Genomic DNA, 19346 nt, shown 5'->3' with positions numbered 1-19346 from the left:
ATGATAACAGGAGAGACATATGATTTGCTGAAAAAAATGGACATGGTAAAGAAAATAATCGGAATTCTGATTCATTCCAGAATGGAATATGCAACGATAGTGGGATCATCACTCTTAAAGGGTAACCACCACCAATCCTAGGTACAAGTTTGCATTTTCTCGCTTGTTATGTTATTCATTTTCACGAGAACCACGTTTAAAACAACTATCTTATCTCAAAAGTCCTATCTGATGGATTTTTCGACGAAAATATTCGTCATCTTCTAATCTACATTCTAAAACACGGCATACAGCGCCATCTCTTGGTATTAGTTCCGATGACGTCATGAGTTGTGTACCAACTCAAGTGTCCTGTATCAAAACAGACACTATTCAGCTGTATTTAGAGCTTTTCATCGTCTTTTGGGAGTAGTCTCGACTCCCTAGATATATCTGACAACAGACAAAATGTGTGGACAGACGACATACTTATGGGCTATCAAGTGGAACCGGGACATCTCTCTGAAGAAGTTTTCATGTTGGTGCATCATTGATGCTTACCTGTGTGGGTGATGGTTCTGCAATGCTGTCTTTGGGCACTCAAAAAAACAAGGGTAATACACGTGATGCATTCAATATTTTTGCAGTGTGCTCCTACACAAGCCTGCAGCAGCACATTCACATTACGTCTCCTGGATGCCGCATGTTTTGTAAACAATGATGTCTACAACGTAATGAAGATATTTTTTCATCTCGGCCCAAATGTGCCAGTCAAAATATTAATTACGGTGATTTGTTACTGCCAGATAAAACTAATTATCTTTGCACGAAAAGGTAGACCCATTTTTTTAGGTTGTTTACACACTATAAAAAGAAAGCTCCACTAAAAGTATTGCTAAGAACATACCAATCCGTTTCAGAAAATGATGTGTTTTCTTTTTCATTTATTCCTATATTGCACGCCCTTATTTAGCCAGCTATCAAAGTGTTATGACAGTCAACATTATGAAACTAAAATTAAGTTCCGGTATAGGTCTAATAAAAAACATACAACATTTAGGCAGTATTGTTTCTCTGAATTAGGAAGAAAAATATTCTGCTGTTTAAAAAAGATAGAAAGTTAAACTGTTTGGGTCTACCTGTACGGGAACATGATTTTATGTAACTTGAATTATATAATTATCAGATGTCGGAAGCCCTGACAACGCCCTGTCTTCCTAATTAACCTATGTTCCGTCTTGTTTTGTTTTATTTTCCCTTCTTTATGCAATCTATTTGTTAATCGCTTACTATTTCTCCTGTTTTTATTTTTCTAAGCTTATCTGATAAATTTAGTCTAATTTTTCAAAAGCAATATATCTTTTTATTTGTTTTGCATATACTTTAAAAAGAGCCATTTAGTATTACTGTAAGATAATCTAGCCCCATCATTTAGCTTTCCGTGTGTTTTCTGTACAAGAATGATATAATTGTTACTGGGCGGTAATCGTAACCTTTTATTTGCCTTTCTCTCTGAGTTCTATATGTTATTGATATATTACCATTCTCCGCCTCTTTTTTTTCCTTTTCTTTTCATCTCAATCGTGTATTTTCCTCAGTAGCTCTTTCTTTATTTTCATAATTCCTAAATCTGATATTAAATAGCCTGCGGCACTCGACACGATCACCATTCATCAAACACAATGACAATGCATGAAGAATGAATACAACTGATGACGTCACTGCGGAGTAGATGGCGCTACGGCTAGGTTTCGGGAGAATGGTTGAAACAGACGACGTTTTGGGGATAGGATCAGTGATTTCAAATTGCAATAACTAAAAAACAAGTGTTTGTGTAATCTAATTAGCTATTAGTGACTTTGGGAAGTACTAAAAACTATTTGCGGTAAAATTAGACATATTTTATTTATAAAAGGGTTACCCTTTAAATGAGATTTAAAGAGAATATAGAGAATACAAAGGGCAATAACCAAAATGATCCCAAGAGAAGACATGTGCGGAAACATTAAAAATATGACTATATATATTGCTAGTATAGAATGAAAGAGCAATAAGAGATCATTGTAATTAATATATATATGTATATATATATATATATTATATATATATATATATATGTGTGTGTGTGTGTGTGTGTGTGTGTGTGTATTCACCTCGGATCTGCTGCAGTCTCTGTCGAGACAGCCAGACACCACCCTACGGCAGTGAGCTCAGAGCTCCTTATTAGCCGATCTCTGGGTAGGTCTGAGACCACTCACACACCACACACCGGGACATCAAGGTCACAACTCCTTGACTAACGTCCCGTACCTACTCGCTGCTAGGTGAACAGGGGCTACACGTGAAAGGAGACAAACCCAACTTATCTCCGCCCGACCGGGGAATCGAACCCCGGTTCTCTGGCTTGTGAGGCCAGTGCTTTACCAATCCGCCACCGAGCCGTGTAATGTGTGTGTGTGTGTGTGTCTGATTTTCATTTATTATTAGTTATATGTCAATTTATTATTATTTACTATTTACTTGTTTGTTTATTATTTAACTATACCTATGCATTTATGTATTTTATTTGTTATTTACATTATTATAGTTTTTATTTATTATTTTATTATTATTATGATTTTTTCGCATCCGACCTAGATATGGACCAAAAGGTCTCCTGTCGGCATGCTCCGCCTTTGTAATCCTTTGTGTGTGTATAAAGACGTTAAGAAGTATAGCTTTCCACATAGAAGTGCAGAATTATGTGACAATTTGAATGAAAATCGAGTCCAAGCCAACACCATAATCGAACTGAAGGCAAAGTTTGATGATGAGTGGAGATAAAGAGACAGGACCTCATGATGAACACGGCTCCAACCCCGTATCCTGCAACAACTTGGTAAATGCAACAAACACAAGCTAGGTGTGACAATGGGTGAGTTAGAGACAAAACCTCACGAACGTTGCTCCTTACTACAATCAAGTGGATTAGGTAAACAACTAATTGAGCAGAATCGAGATCGAGCCACGATTACAGCACTGCAAGTCGTCACTGTCTCCCTTGAGCAAGGAGACGGACTGTGCATATGTGTGTGTGTGTGTGTGCGTGTGTGTGTGTGCGCGCGCGCGCGTGTGTGTGTATGTGTGTGTGTGCGTGTGCTTAAAGTCAAAGCATTATCCATAGATCGAGTCATTTATGAGCTCTGAGCTCTCATCCGGGAGGGTTACATCTGTCGATCCCGAGTCCAAAGTGGGATGCAAGACCATGATGAATCATATACTGTAAATGTATGGGGAAACACGCGGACGTAGTATACTTTTCACTTCAGATGAAAGTCAGTCATGTGAAACAGTTTATTTGGTTATCATCAGCGTGTTAATTCCCTTGCAGCTATTTTTGGAAAACATCAGAGCCGCGAGTATTTTTTGCTTAAATTCATCATAATTGGATTTTTAACCAAGGTATTGTCATGTTTTAATGCTTCTCCATGGTGCATTATCTTTTCGTAATCTAATTGTACATACAATGAAACATGTTTTGTTTGTCATCGACGAAAAATAACATCTCCCGGTGATGTTCATGGTATAATTACTTCATTTACCGTTGTAAATAACTTGTGTTTCCATCATTAACGACAGTCCCAGGTGCCTTTTTATTTTTGTAAAGTTTTTTTGACGTTTCCTTTCATCAGATCCCATAAATGTTTCTAAGATAAACATACATTAGTTATTCTAGCATATCTACCGCATATATTCAGAAAAATTCTCATTCCTCATCAGCTCTGCTTGAAGATAGCCATGTTATTATGTTCTTGGTAAGCTATCCACATAAGCCAACACTTTCGTTTGCCTTGCATCGCTCTGACGGTGAACATATACAAGAGAAGCAAATTTTACCTGGTCTATGTGGAGGTATAAGAAACGGCAGAAAATTTACCACTAATGTAATATAAAGTATCAATTATAAATGGACTAAACTAAAGTTTAAGTTCTATTTCGAAATGGAAATTCATTACTTTAGATTTAGGAAAGGAGCACCATTTGCATTAGCTTACACTGGAATTACACAACACGGAAAATGAGAAGAGGAAACACAGTAACTTGTATATACATGTTTATGAACACACACACACACACACATATATATATATATATATATATATATATATGTGTGTGTGTGTGTGTGTGTGTGTGCGTGCGTGTGTGTGCGTATGCGTGTGAGGAAACATAGTAACTTGTATATGCATGTTTATAAACACACACACACAATATATATATATATATATATATATATATATATACGTATATACATATATACACACACACATATATATATATACATATATATATATATATATACACGTATATACATATATACACACACACACATATATATATATATATATATATATATATATATATGTGTGTGTGTGTGTGTGTGTGTGTATGTATGTAACAGGTGCTGTTATATAACAGCCTGAGTCACCCGATGCCTCATTCCCAGATGCACTCCTCAGTTCGCCGAGGTATCTTTTCACACAGCTTCCATCATGCCGACTCTTCCATAAGCCTTTTCACAGCAGCAATTGACTTTGCACCCTTCTTCTTGTCCTGGAATCATTGCATTGCATTGACCTGTTTACTGTCCACCCAGACCACCTTATTCCTCTGCCACTCCGATCTCCTCCCATGTTCATCCTCGTGTAAGTCACGATTTTATCATCATGCCTATTCTCTCACTATCCTCGTCATCTTTCTGCCAGTCACAACGAAATGCTCCTCGCCTAATCGGTTTAGTCTCTATTATCAGTACGTTCTCGGGGCATCCACCCACTCGCTCCAACCCCAGTTCTGGCCCTTCCCGTCGGATCATCCCAACCTCGATCAACGGCGCAGATCTGCCCCTCCTGCGCCCGCGGGCCAACCCTCCAAGCCCGATGATGATAGGGACGAGGTGCGAGCGATTACCTAGTAATTGGATTTTCATTAATCAGACGGCTGAAAGACTTATTAGTCATAATGGTGGTGTGATAACACCGGGGTACAGTTGGCGCACTTCACCTGCGTCGTCGTCGTCGTCGTCAGGTGGGGTGAGAAGGGGAGTCGGAGATATTTCGTGGAACAAGGAAGTGCGATGTGCGGTGGGAGGTATTTTTTTTTCTTTCTTTCGGAAGTTTAACATTCACTTTGAAGAGAGCTTTAACAAACTTGGCCAGACCCTTAAGCGGCTTTTGCATTCAATGAATGTGTCCCTATACTTAAGTTACGAGTGAAACTGCCACACTGTAATATCCTGATTGTTGTCCACCAGGGGCGAGGAATTATTGGGTAGACAATAGATATTATCTTACGAGTTGATTGGATCAGATTTCAGAGTTTATTCGAGGACAAAGATAACTTAAAACCAGTTCATGGGAACATTTCCTTTTTTCCCTTCTGTTAACGTATATATTCTGCCAAGATATCTATTCTGTGAAAAATTTTCATTTTCGTTTTGGCCTTACTTCAATTAGAGGTCGGACTGTCGACGTCAAGGAAAAAGATAAGTAGAAAGCTCCATTCCTTGTAGCAGACAAGATACAACATGGGCATTTTGTTATGAAAATCTAAAACCAAGAAAAATAATGTCTTATTCTAAGAACTTTAAAAAGGACTACTATCCTTTTACGGTCGACAGACTTTTTCCCTCTCTCCAAAGAATGAGTGAGGAGCCTGGTCAGCTTTTTTTTCCGGTCATCTTATCTATCATCGTTCTGAATAAACCGCGGCAGAGGCAGTATCATCACTGTCTTGCGTAACGCATTTTACTGCAAGAAGACAATAATCTTGAGACATGGGGGGAAAACCTCCGCACAACGATTCTTGTGGACTTGTCCTATCTAACCCCGGGCAATTTCACTCACTTGAGGGGAGGACTCGAGGCAAACCAGGCTTGTGACTGATTGTCGAGATCCCGTGCTGTCCCAAGCCCGTTTCTGAGCTTCATACCAGTGTGCGAACGTAACAAAAGAAGTGTATGAGTATCACTGTCATGAAGGTATTAGAGACAAATGATCACCATTTTGGTTTTCGACCGGAGCGGGGTGCTCAAGACATCATAGATCGCTCAGTGGGTCCAAAGACCGCCAAACGGTCGCCCTGGTAAGGCCATTTTGGTTTGTAAGGATGTGGAGAAGGCATTCGACACGGTCTGGGATGAAGGCCTGAAGAACAGATTATATCAGTATTTCGACTAGCTGCCCCTTCCTTTTGAGCGTAAGGCTGGAGTGCCTAAGGGCTCTGCCCTTACCCTCATTCTATGCAATCTATATACGAGTGACCTGCCAGAGACGGCTTACCCATGCAAACAGGCTCTTATTCTTTCGTATGCGGACGACACTAATAACTTTAACAGACACAAAACACCGAAGGGAGCTTTACACGTAACGCAGAACCCACTCGACGGGGCACACGCATGGGAGCAACAGAGGCACACCAAGACCACGTCCAAATGCAAAGTTGAACACTTCCACTACAGCAAAACCAACAGAAAAATCACGACCACTCTTCTTAACATAACACGAACATCCCAGTGAAGGATCATGCCTGTGTGTTGGGTAGCATACTGAACTGTGGCATTCCTTTACCAGTCTTCCTGATAGTATTGCCGGTTTTTCTTTTGTGTGTGTTCATTACTTCTGAAGAAGCATCACAGTGCGAAACTAGTCGAGGAATAAAATCTTATTCTATTTGTGTTTTCCTTCTACACATATGTCTGTATATATATATGCAAAGTAGACCACTTGGAAAAAAGAAACTAACGAAGCAGAGCGCTTTCGTATATTACATCTTCAGTGCAACAAGTACATAGTAATAGAAATGCATAGATAATATATACATGAAAAAAAGGAACAAGGGCAGTTTGAATAAGGGTAGCGGACAATTACCCCCTGGAGGGCGGAAGGTCAATGTCAATACACTAATGATGGTGGGGCGACATCAGGTCACAGTCGCCAGGGTCAATGCTTCCACTAATGATTGTAGGGCGACATTAGGTCATAGTCGCTGGGTTACATTTTACCTGATATTATCTTACTAATTTCTTGACAAATAAAATTATCAAGTTTATATAACCCCTTGTGTAGGTTGGTATTTTGATCACTGGTGGTATGAATCAAACTACACTCTATTAACTTTCTTGCTATTATACCAACAACATAATAGCAAGAAAGTTAATAGAGTGTAGTTTGATTCATACCACCAGTGATCAAAATACCAACCTACACAAGGGGTTATATAAACTTGATAATTTTATTTGTCAAGAAATTAGTAAGATAATATCAGGTAAAATGTAACCCAGCGACTATGACCTAATGTCGCCCTACAATCATTAGTGGAAGCATTGACCCTGGCGACTGTGACCTGACGTCGCCCCACCATCATTAGTGTATTGACATTGACCTTCCGCCCTCCAGGGGGTAATTGTCCGCTACCCTTATTCAAACTGTCCTTGTTCATTTTTTTCATGTATATATTATCTATGCATTTCTATTACTATGTACTTCTTGCACTGAAGATGTAATATATGAAAGCGCTCTGCTTCATTAGTTTCTTTTTTCCAAGTGGTCTACTTTGCATAAGTAAACACATGTACCCGTGTTATTAGCATATATATATATGTACAACACTGAATGTGTCCCAGTGATTAGAGATACATTTTTATCAACCACAATGCACTTTAATTCTAAGCCATGTAGGCACATGCAGAAATTGTAACGTGGTACGCCTGAGGACTCGAACCTATGCGGGTTTTCCCGGAGGTGTGACATGGATTTGAGTCCTGCTGCCACACGTATTGTCTTCCTGCAGCCATCCTCTCCACCCAGCGCTTGACAAGAGTGGACAGCAACTCAATATAGCCATCTGAAGTGAGTCTGAGTCCTTCTTCAATGATGTTGGGCGGCATGACGTGGCCTTCGCTGGAAACACACCCAAAGACTATATCACAGTTTGAGGGAACTTGGGTCTTCATGAAGCGCAGGACTTCGTGCGGACTGTAGGCTAGCACCTGTTGTGTGCATTGTGCAACTGGCCCTGGCAGAAGTTCTTCTTGTCCAAGAAGAACCAGAGCATCCCTGGCTCGACTGGGTGTTTGATCTTGTTGAGGAGTTTCTTGGCTTTCGTAAGGTGATTCTCTTAAAACCTTGGCGGTGAGCAGTTGGCCCTTGCGCCTCTTGTATGAGGAGTAGCGAAGATCCTCATTCAGCGCTTTCTTCATAGTCGCCACTCCGACACCCATCTCTCTTGCCAAGGTCAGCATTGTCATGCCTGGATCTTGCTGCACTTTTTTTTTAGCTTCTCGACGAATTTCATTGTGTGGACAGAGTCAGAATGCCTACTATGATCCTTCCTGCTAGCCACTGATTCCACATCTCTGTCCCAATTCTCCAGCTCACAGCCTTCACAGTATTCAAGAAGCACTGAGCTGCAGCTAAGATTTCCAATTTTTTTAATCCAGCACAAATCATCATGATGCAGGTCACTCTTCCAATATTCTGGTGCTTTCCAGTCATCCATGCGCTCTACCTCTCACACCCACCAATAGTACACAGAATCAGCTATCTGTTGCACTTTACTGCTATAAAATCCTTTAAATGGTTCTGAAATGACATAGGATAAAAAAAATATCTAATTTCTCCTGAACACCCAGTATAAATGTATGTGTATATATATATATACATATGTAATGTACATATATGTACATGTACATACATATATGCTGACATTCTGACAGGTTGATGTAAGTGGAGTAGGAAACACCAGAAGTCTTAGTCCGAGTTTATTCCTGACTAGTTTATACATATATAATATTTTTTCCAGTGTAAGGAATATCACTGTACTGTAATGACTATGGACAGTAGCCAGGAATTAAAAAAAAATCACTATTGAAAATAATGTTTATTATACAATTTATACAAGAATAACACAGTCAGCCACACCAGTTTAAGTCTCCTTTGCATTTGGTGTGTTAATTACTAGCACCACATCTAACATTTCTATCCCCACCAATGTTGATAAACCCCATACAATTTTTGTTTGTGTAATACACATAACATTAAGAAGCAACATAATAGCCTTTACCCAACAAATGACAAGTCCAACTCAGATATATCAATACATTAACTGTTCCTTCTCTCTCATGGAATGCATAAACAAATTATGCAAAATTCTACTTTGCACAATGATTGCTCATGCCATCAGTTTGATTACATTTTTGACAATATATGTGTATGTAGTTACATTGGTTATACTGACTTGATAATCCAATTTGTATAATCTCATCAGTCTCTTAAAGCTAATGTAGCTTCAGATAAAATATACTTAAGTAATGATAGATTACTTGGTTAACCTCTTCATTACCAAGGGATCCCAGGGATGAATAAAATAGTCTGATGGCAATCAAAATAAAAGGAAAAGTGCCACCCATTAGTGAAGGGTTGAGATTGGCTATAAGACCTCTAGAATTGTGGAATGCTAGAGTTGAATAAAATAGCCTAGCATGAACTATCAATTGGGGGCTTACGTCAGGAAGTGTGCTGCTTCACTCACATGTCACTGCCAGTCCCCTTCACGGTCTCTCCGAGGAGCAATCTCGAATGCAGCCACCCTTCCTACTCCAAACAACTCTCGACAGGTTCAATCAACTTGCCCCTTCAGCCACGAATTCTGTGAGCATCCTATTCGTTTCCTCCATTGAGGGTTGTCTCTTTTGAAGACAACCCTGTGAGTATTATCTACATCAGGGAAAAATGCCACATGCCCATATAGCCGGAATTATGTTCACGAATTATGCTTGAAACTGGCCTAGACTGAGCCTCACAGTAAGTCTCTAGTTTGATACAAAGTCATTCCAGCAATACTCCATGATTATCTGAAGGCACTTAATACCAAAGACATCGAGATGCCTCTTCAAGCCAGCATGTCTCACAGCCATACAGTGAGACAGGGAATACAAGTCACTTGAAGATTTGAATCTTAGTCCTACTGCATAAATAATGACAACCCCATATCCTCTGGCTGAGAATCAGTAACATCATAGTGCCAGAACAATAGGAAAAAGGCCATCTAGTACAGAAAAGGTCTATATATATATATATATATATATATACACACACACACACACACCTTAATATAACTGCTCTATATCACACTAACTTTTCTGATGTCTCTCATTATTCTTTAGAAGACTCTTGTGTCCACTGTATAGAAAATATAATTTTGTTAGTACATACATGTGATAAGTTAAAATCCATATCTGAATACCTGAGATATGAAATGTGTATTTCTGATATAGAAGCTTTTGATGTAGTTGCACTTTAATAGCTTTCCTTGCATTCTTCATGGTGCAGAATCCTGGAGCAGTATGTTTAAGTTTCTTAATTCAAGATGTCCTAAAACATAGGGGTTACACCTCTGTTGTTGTTGTTGTTACTGACTAGTTTACCAGTGCTTCTATTCCAGTTGACAATCTTGTACGTCAGTCAGTCATGCATTATCTTATATTTCCTAAGTTGGCTTAGTTAGTTAAAAGTCCTATTTTTATAGGAGTTATGGATAGATGATAAGAGGTGTTGTTTTGTTGCCCAGAATTTAGTGTAGTCATTGTTGTTGGAGGAAGTTTTTATGAACTAGTTTACCAGCACATCTATCCTAGGGGACAATATTGCACTGCTCTTGTACATTATCTTACATTTTACATGATGGCTTAGTTAGTCAAGGATAATAATAGTTTCATTAATGGTCCTGTTTTCTGTGGGAAGTTGTGGAGATATGAAAGACACTGAAATTTTGTCACCTAAGATTTGGTATAGTCAATACAGTTTGAGGGGATAAATGAGTGCTACAATGTCATTTAGCTGTTAGGGGTGTTATGCAAATTGGGCAGCCTAGCAGTACATGTGATACTGTGAAAGGAACCTTATAATGGCAAATGGGTGAGTTTTTGTTGTCATTCCCTAGACTGGATGAGCAGTCCCATCTCCCTAAGGAATGACATGGGTGTAACTGGGTTTTCCAACAAATCCTTTTTGGAATATACTTTGTGTTGCTGGCATCCATGATTGTGTACAATGAAGTCTTCCATTATGTGTTGTATAGTATGGGGTGAAGTGTTACATCCTGGACAGTTATCTGTGATGCAGTCATCCAGCTTTCACTGGTAACTTAGAAGGGCTGGATGGTTCACATGAAAGACATCAGTGTATATGTTGTCACATGGGCACATACATGCGAGAGAGAGAGAGAGAGATCTGTGTCAATTGGCTTTAGTTGGCATTTGATATTTTGTCAAGTTAGCTAATAGGAGGCAGGAGTGTACTGGAGGAAGTAGTCAGAGGGCTCAGTAAGGTGCTGTTGTGGGAAGAATTTTGTTGGTAATTTCCACTGTAGATAGGTCTGCCATTCCTTTACCATATGAATGGATATTGTATAGATATTTGTTGAATTATTGATGAATAGCTGAGATGTGGGAGATTGGACTGGTAAGGATACTCTTGATGCAGTAGAGATATTGTGATATCACATTTGGCTGGATTTGAGCAAGGGATACCATGTGGGGTCTGAGTAATGTATACATTCACCTAGGTGATTACATTGCTGCCTAGTGTATCCATAGCCCTGGGGGTTGAAACAATAATGTGGGTGTGGATAGTATTTTTCTACTTCACATCTTAACCTACAGTCACGTAAATCAGAAGTTGTAGTCGATTGAAGCTTGTGTTGAGGTACTGATCTTTGTACCATGTATGGTTTTCTTAACTTAGTATACTGTTATTACTCTTGATTGTGTCACTATTCTATTACTTCTTCTTTGTGGTATCATATAGGTGAAATGTGGACTATTCACACATTGGTGTGTATGAGTATTCCACTTGTGTTAACCATTTTATGTGGTGTGTTTTGAACTAGGATGTCTGTCAGGGTTGTCAGGGCTTTGATTTTGTTATTTGAGCTCTTGATTCTATTTCTATTGTTAAAGTTTCTCCTAGGGGCCACATATCACAGGGAGTTTCACATTTGTCTTCATATTTGTTGTATACTCTTATGGGGCATTTCTTTGTTATCAATGCATTGTTGGTAGGCTTCAGGACCAAGAATATTGGGTAGTTCAAGTCGGGGTCCACTTCGTATGGATCAAGTTGATGGTTAGCAGGACTGTGTAAATTTGGGAATGCAATATCTCCTAGCAGGAGTGGGGTAGTTGTCTGGAGTGGATGAGGTGTAGGGGCACTATGTAATGAAGTGATGAGGGTAAACCAACTTTGGGTGTTCAGCCTTGCTGTAGAGGTGCTGTCTTGCTACACTGCTTCTGACCTGGGCAGATGGCCCTTAATCCTCTAGGGCCTCAGACAAAAGGGACAACAAATGAGTGTGAATGGGTGTGTGATGGGTGAAGGGTGGGTGCATGCCTTGGCTGGCCACCCTAGTTATAAGGGAAAAAGGTTCTTTTGGTATATGCACACATAAATACATACATTATCACCAGAGCAGATAAATGGGGGAAAAATAGTCATCATCACACAATCAGATTAAGAAGCTAAAGTACATAACCTGCACCAGCAAAATCTCAAAGAGTCTTACAGGTATGATCTCCTTTTTCGTGGGATATTTCTCAACCTCCCACGTCAAACACTCGGAAGACTTTTTGAAGAAAATCAAAACAAAAACTATCCCTGAGAAAAGCAAATTGTTAAACCTCTGTTTGGACAACTCTTCCCAAGCCCTCTTTTGCTTTGAATTCTTGTAGGAATCCCCTAAGGATTACAGAGCACAATGCCCAGTTCCATCATTCGGTCTCATTTAAGCCACCTTTACGAACTGTGTGGGAAGATTCTGGTGGCAGGATTTTTTCTTCCCCTTCTTCCACAAGGAACAGATGCAAAAATGGAAATTGGGGGAATTAGAAAGTGTCATGAGAAATAGGCATTTGGAAATGAATGCTAAGAGGAGACTATATAAGGGGGATTGTGTCACTGGCATTGCATGGGGCAGAAACATGGAATTTAAGAGGAAGAGAGGAAAAATTTAAATGTATTTAAGATGAAATGTCTGAGAAGTATGACAGACAGGTTGGATAGAGTGAGAAATGAGGTGAAGAGAAGAGCAGGGGTGGAAAAGGAGTTGGCAGATGGGGCTGATGAGAGTATTGGAATGGTTTGGACACATGGGAAGAATGAGTGAAGAAAGATTAGTAAAAGAGGTCTCAAAGGCAAAGGTGGATGGAGTGAATTTGAGGGGATGACCAAAGATGAGATGGATGGATGGGGTGAAAGGGGCATTGAGCAAGAGGAGAATGTCTGTGTATAGATGCTACTGTGATGCAAGGCAGGGAGGGGATGGGAGGTGGGGAGTGGTTATGTATTAATTATATTTTGAAATAGCCCAAATGGATTTCTCTCTGTCTTCTCTTTTTCTGCATGAAGGGACAGAGAAACGGTGTCACTGATTAAGGGAAGCAGCCTTGCTCTGGATGTGCTGTGTCTTGCTGCATTGCTTCTGATACAGGGTAGTGGGCAGGGTACAGGGATGACCCATCATCCATGAGGAACAAAGATGGGAGGGAGGAAAGGGTGGTGGATAGGAGTAGAATAGGTGGGAGTGGGTACTTACCTTTTGACTTCACTACCTCCCTTATAAGGGGAGAAAAAGACCTTAGTATATAGAGATACATAGATAATAAAGAGGATGTCCTGAAATTCTTAGAAACCAAGCTGCTTCCATTTCAAAATGTGCTCCCTATCACACTCCTAATCATTAAATTAGCCTGGTTCTGTGTCACTATGAATGTTTTCTCTTTTAAAAATTTAATTCCACAAACTGATGTATGGCTGCAACATGGGGTCCAATCTTTCCCTGATGAGAGCATTTTATTACCCAAACCAAACCTTAAGGTTCTGGTTGGTAAACTCCTCCCAGATCCTCTTATGCATCGATTCTTTTTTTTTTTTTAGGAATTTACCCTTTAGGGCTACAGAGAGTAAGATACCTAGTCCTATCTTCTATCCCATCACAGTCTTGCTGTGGTTGTGCTGTGTCTTGCTGCACTACTTCTGACCCAGGGCAATGGGCAAGATGCAGGGATGACTCTTCATCCAGGAGGAGCCAAGACAAGAGGGAGGGAGAGGGGTGGTGAATGGAAGTGGAGTGGGTATGGATGAAATGGGTGGAATGGAATTATGCCTTTTGACTTTAGCTACCTCCCTTGTATGGGGGAAAAAGCCCTTGGTATATGTATGTATTGTTACCTAAGATGAAATTAGTGTACATAATTTGGTACAGATATGTAGACCATTCTTATTATCTGGGAAAACAAATGGGGTCCTTTTAACAGATTTCTAACAGAGCTCAGTCAATTAGCTCCTAACATCAAGTTCAAAGCCGAATGTGAAAAACAAAACCAGCTACCTTTCCTAGACATTCTCATTATAAGAGGGGACCCACAAATATTACAATGTCATACAGGAAGCCTATACACATTGGTCTACCTACACTGCTTTAGCTACCATCCAGACCAAATCAAACTTAGTGTAGCCTCAGGTCTCTACCTATGAGCTTTAAGAATATTCAGCCCTCAATACCTATACACAGAAGCAGATAAGGTACCCTCTCAATTACAAAACCTAAACTACCCAAAGCTTTAAGTCAAGCTAAAACCTGTTTTTATGGATTGTTTTTCCTCAAACACCTGGAAAAAAAGTAATAAATATAATAAATAATTAAATAAAATTGCCTTTAATACTCTCCTCCATGATATTAAAATCACATGTAATTATTCTGACAGCATCTTTAAAATAATATGTAATGTTTACCAGAGATTTAAAGACAATAGTAGCTCAGGCATCTATAGAATACCATGCAAAGACTCCTAAGTCTATTTGGGTCAAACAGGAGGGGACCAACCCACAAAGAATAGGAAACATGAAAATTCTACAGGTATGCCCAGGATAATTCAGCAGCATACAGTTATACTGCAAGCTTAAATCACTGTATGGATTGGGACAAGGCTGCTATTACCTATAAATCCAACTGCAGTCAGGATTTTGTGGACCAGTGCATAGCATGAACTATCAACTGGAGAGATAAGCCAGTTGCTCTTTGCTGACGACACTGCACTTGTAGCAGGACCAGAGGTGGGATTAAGGAAGTTAGTGAAGGAGTTTGGGAAGGTGTGCGAAAGAAGGAAGTTGAAGATAAATGTGGATAAAAGTAAGGTGATGAGATATATAAAAGGAGAGATGGCAGCAAATTGGAAGCAAGTATTAAGGAAGAGATATGGGAGGAAGTGGATAGCTTTACATACTTAGGGCAAATGTGACAGGAAAGGGGGAAGTGGAGGTAGAATGTAGATTGAGAGAAGCAAGTAAATGCCTTCGGGGATTAAAAAGTATAATGAGAAACAGACATTTGGGAATGGATGCTAAGAAGAGATTGTATAAAGGAGTGATTGTGCTGATAGCACTGTATGGGGCAGAAACATGAAACATAAGGGAGAAAGAGTTTAAATGTGTTTGAGATGAAATGCCTGAGAAGTATGGTAGAGGTTAGTAGGCTGGATAGAGTGAAAAATGAAGAGGTGAGGAGGAGAGCAGGGATGGAAAGGAATGAGTGAAGGAAGATTAGTAAAAGAGGTGTGGAAGGCAGAGGTGGAAGGAGTGAACATGAGGGGGCAACCAAGGATGAGATGGATGGATGGGGCAAAAAGAGCATTGGGAAAGAGGGGAATGTCTGTTGAGGAAGGAAGGGAGAAGACAGAAGATAGGGGTGAGTGGAGAATGGTTGTGTATGGATGATACTGTGATGCATGGGTGTGAGTAGGGGATGGGGGAGTATATGTAAATATTTTGATGCAGCCCGAAGGGATTTCTCCCTGTCTTCTATTTTTCTGCAAGAGGGGATGGAGAGAGGGGGTGCCGCTAATTAAATGAAGTGGCCTTGCTGTGGATGTGCTGTCTTGCTACATTGCTTCCAACACAAAGGCAGTGGGTGAAATGCAGGGATGATCTGTCATCCAGATGGACCCAAGAAAAGAGGGTGGGGTGGTGAATGGGAGTGGAGTATGTGGGAATGAAATGGGTGGGAGTGGATTTATGTCTTTGACTTTGGCTACCTCCCTTGCAAGGGGGGAAAAACCTTTGGTATATGCATGTATATATATATATATATATATATATATATATATATAGTTAACTTTATTTCTCTTTTTTTTTAGGATAGTTATTTCCTATGTGTAATTGGGGTTGTATATTTTTTGTAGCCTCTTGTAATGTATTTTTTGCTTGCTTTCTGAATGATTACTGCTATCTCATCCATTACTCTATCTTTGGACAGGAACTGGTCTATTTCCTCTATATTCTTGCCTTTCTTTTTGTACTTTACGAATGTTCTCTTGCAGATAGGTTGCATTTTTCCTTCTAGTTCTTTAGTCTGAAAGGGGGTCATGTATGCCTAAGGCTAGATTAAAATAGAATAGTTAACAATTAAAAAAAGATGTAAAATGCAGGAAGGAGAATGTTGTAGGCAGAGGCTCACCAAGAAAGGGCTTAGATGGTAAACAGGACAGAACAGAAAACTGAGGACAAAGGTGTGGGAAACCCAGAGATAGCCAATTCCAAACTAGAGAAAGTGAATACAAAAAAGTCCATAGATGCAATCATATCACTATTCAAATGGTTCACTATCTACATGACATTATAGAAGTGAAGAACCTTGTTATTACCTACAGCTACACTCTGTGGCTCCTCAATCTTCACACATGGCACTTGCCCTGTTGCCTTCTTTCCATTACCTATGCGGTGCAAAAACCGTTGACGGAGAGACTGAGTCCGCTCAGGTCTTTTGCCCTTCCTGCTAGGACTGCCCACATTCTCCTTGTCAAGAGCAGGACTCTTCATACAATGCAGAGCTTGTTTGGGCAGGGGCTGCTTTTTCTTTGGTAATCCTCCACCAATGTTCCTCAAGTCTGTCCCAGGTCTCCGAGTCCAAGGCATAGCAGATTTAATTTTGGGTTTTGAGGTATTTGGTAAACCTACCATATCTGTTATTTTTTGTGTTTTCTTCTTGGCTATACAATAATTACTTTTATTGTCAGGAAATTGTTGATGGGAAAGGGCAGGTTCACTACCTCTGTTTGTCTGTTTGCAGAGCAAATTCAGACTCTCCACATTCTCTTGGTCCAGTGATGAGGTAGATCCCTTCCTTGCTCTTGAATGGATTTGGGGTCTTCCATGTAGATTATTTCCAACAGCCACTGGCGTTGGTATTTTGGTGACCTCACTATCCAAGTTAAGTTCAGCCATGCGTTCCACCAAACTAAACACATTCTCACTTTTTCTTCGACTTTTTGGATTGTCAAGTGTATTGGATTTGAATGGCACAGCCATTTTTGGCACAAAAGACACATGTTTCTCTGATGGAGGACTGATGCCACGCAATCTAAGAAAAGGATTGCTGATGCGCGTGGGATCCAATTTGGCAATAGTAGATGGGAACACATCTCCAGGATCAGCACTCATGGTCGTGTCAAGGTCAGAAGGAGGACGTGTGGGTGTTACCCCAATACCTGCACCACTGTTTCGAGGACGAGCCTGTCGTAAATATATTTGAGCTCTGACTAGATGTTCACGAGCCTCCCTCTCCATACTCACTATTTTTTTCTCACGTCGTGCAAGTTCACGTTCACGCTCCTCAACTGCTAACTCTCGCATACGAACATTTACTTCAGCCTCTCTCAAGTTTGCCAATCTAACTCTCCACTCTTCACCTGCAGCTCCACCACAGAAACAGTCCTGTTTTGACATGGACTCCACAAGCTTCCTGCAAGCATGGGGGGATCTGGTACCAGAAAGTTCATTAAATGGTTTTAGACTTAAAGAATCCCTATGTGCTTTCTTTGGACTACTGGGAACACTCTTACTTTTTCTAATGCTCTCCCCGTGACTACTTTCTTGACTTCTACCCCCTGACCTTCCTTCACCTTCCCAAGTATTTGGATCATCTACCTTAACATCTAACACTGCCTGCTCCTTTGGCACTAGAGGACTAGAAACAAAAGTCTGTGAATTAGTACAAGGACTGACTAGCTGTTTTTGTTTTTCATTGGTACCTGAGGAACTATGCACTGCATTGTTAATCTTATTATCACTATAACTATGCACCTTCACTGTAGTTTTTGCTAGAGTTTCTGAATTAGTGCTAGCCTGCTTAATGTTAACACCAGAAATTTCAGCTCTCTTTGATTCGGTAAGTGTTTTTACAAATGAAGATGAATCAGAGCCCTTACTGTGGCTTTCCTGTCGTTCACTAAAACACTCTAAATTGTCTTGCCCACTTATTTTTGGACTTGATTCCATTTTCTTTTTGTCTGCCTTTTGTTCCTCTCTTTCTATCTCTTTTCCATCCATTAAGTCTGTGTTCAAAGAGTTGGAGCCTACACCTTTCTTCTCCTTGTCATTTTCACATGAAGGTGAAGAGATGCAGACAGCTTTGACTTCGGTCTTTTTCTGTTCATCTGAATCAGTTTGATTAACACTGTTAAATTCTATTCCCTCTGCATCCTTTTCCAATTTGTCTTGTCCTTCCACACAAGATGAAGGTCCACTGGAATTTATTTCAGCTTGTGTTGTAACTTTGGGAACAGATGAAGATGCCTTGGGTAAACTGGGGTTGATGGACAAGGTAAGAAGCTCTTCATCAATTTCTTCCTTTGTGCGGGTGTGCTGAACAAGTGCTGGATAGTGAAGGATCATGAAAGCTGTTGGGCGAAGGAAATCTTCATGCACTAACATGAAGTCTATCACAGCCTGCATATCTGAACTGTAGTGCACTGGAATGTTTTCATACCTGCCAAAGAAGAAAAATTCAATAGTTTGATGTAGCTTAATATATCCAAATGTCAAACTTGTAGTAATTCCTCTTATGTGGTAATTCTTCTCTTTACTTATAGTTACTTATAATATAGTTAGTATATGTGTTATAATATAGCCATTCTTCTCTTTATTGTATATGTAGTACTTAATCTCTACATAGTAATTGTTTTATGTATGTAGTCTACATAGTCATTACATTACGTAATTGCTCTACGTGTGTCACTAGACCATACGCATATGCACTGAGTTTTGGTGCTGTTGCCATGCCTATATTCCATAAGCATTCATGTATTTAATATAACGTTACCCCTGATCGTTTTGCATGCAAGTTCCTCATTTATGTTTCTCTTACCTTATTATGTCTTTATATTATACATATATATGTCTGTCTGTATTGTTCTACCTATAATTTCCACCTAGCAACAGGGTGCCAGATGTAGGTCAGATTCCTCTGTCCCAGCCAGAGGGATGCTACTTTTCGGTACA

General features: G+C 39.9%; 1 protein-coding gene across 2 annotated transcripts in view; it reads right to left on the bottom strand.

The window, feature by feature from the left end:
* Positions 1 to 8821: 8821 nt before the first annotated feature.
* Positions 8822 to 19346, bottom strand: part of LOC143022246 (uncharacterized) — a 31464-nt gene continuing 20939 nt past the window's right edge. For both annotated transcript variants that reach the window (XM_076180378.1, XM_076180386.1), the window contains exon 6: positions 8822 to 18834. In XM_076180378.1, coding sequence (XP_076036493.1) covers positions 16674 to 18834 — 2161 coding nt within the window. In that variant the 3' untranslated portion in view covers positions 8822 to 16673. The remainder of the gene's footprint in view (positions 18835 to 19346) is intronic.

The sequence above is a fragment of the Oratosquilla oratoria genome, chromosome 3, assembly GCF_046742065.1.
Source record: "Oratosquilla oratoria isolate Oo_2021 chromosome 3, ASM4674206v1, whole genome shotgun sequence".
Taxonomy (NCBI): Eukaryota; Metazoa; Arthropoda; class Malacostraca; order Stomatopoda; family Squillidae; genus Oratosquilla; species Oratosquilla oratoria.
The sequence above is the reverse complement of the archived record's forward strand: the minus strand, read 5'-3'. Positions and strand labels throughout refer to the sequence as shown.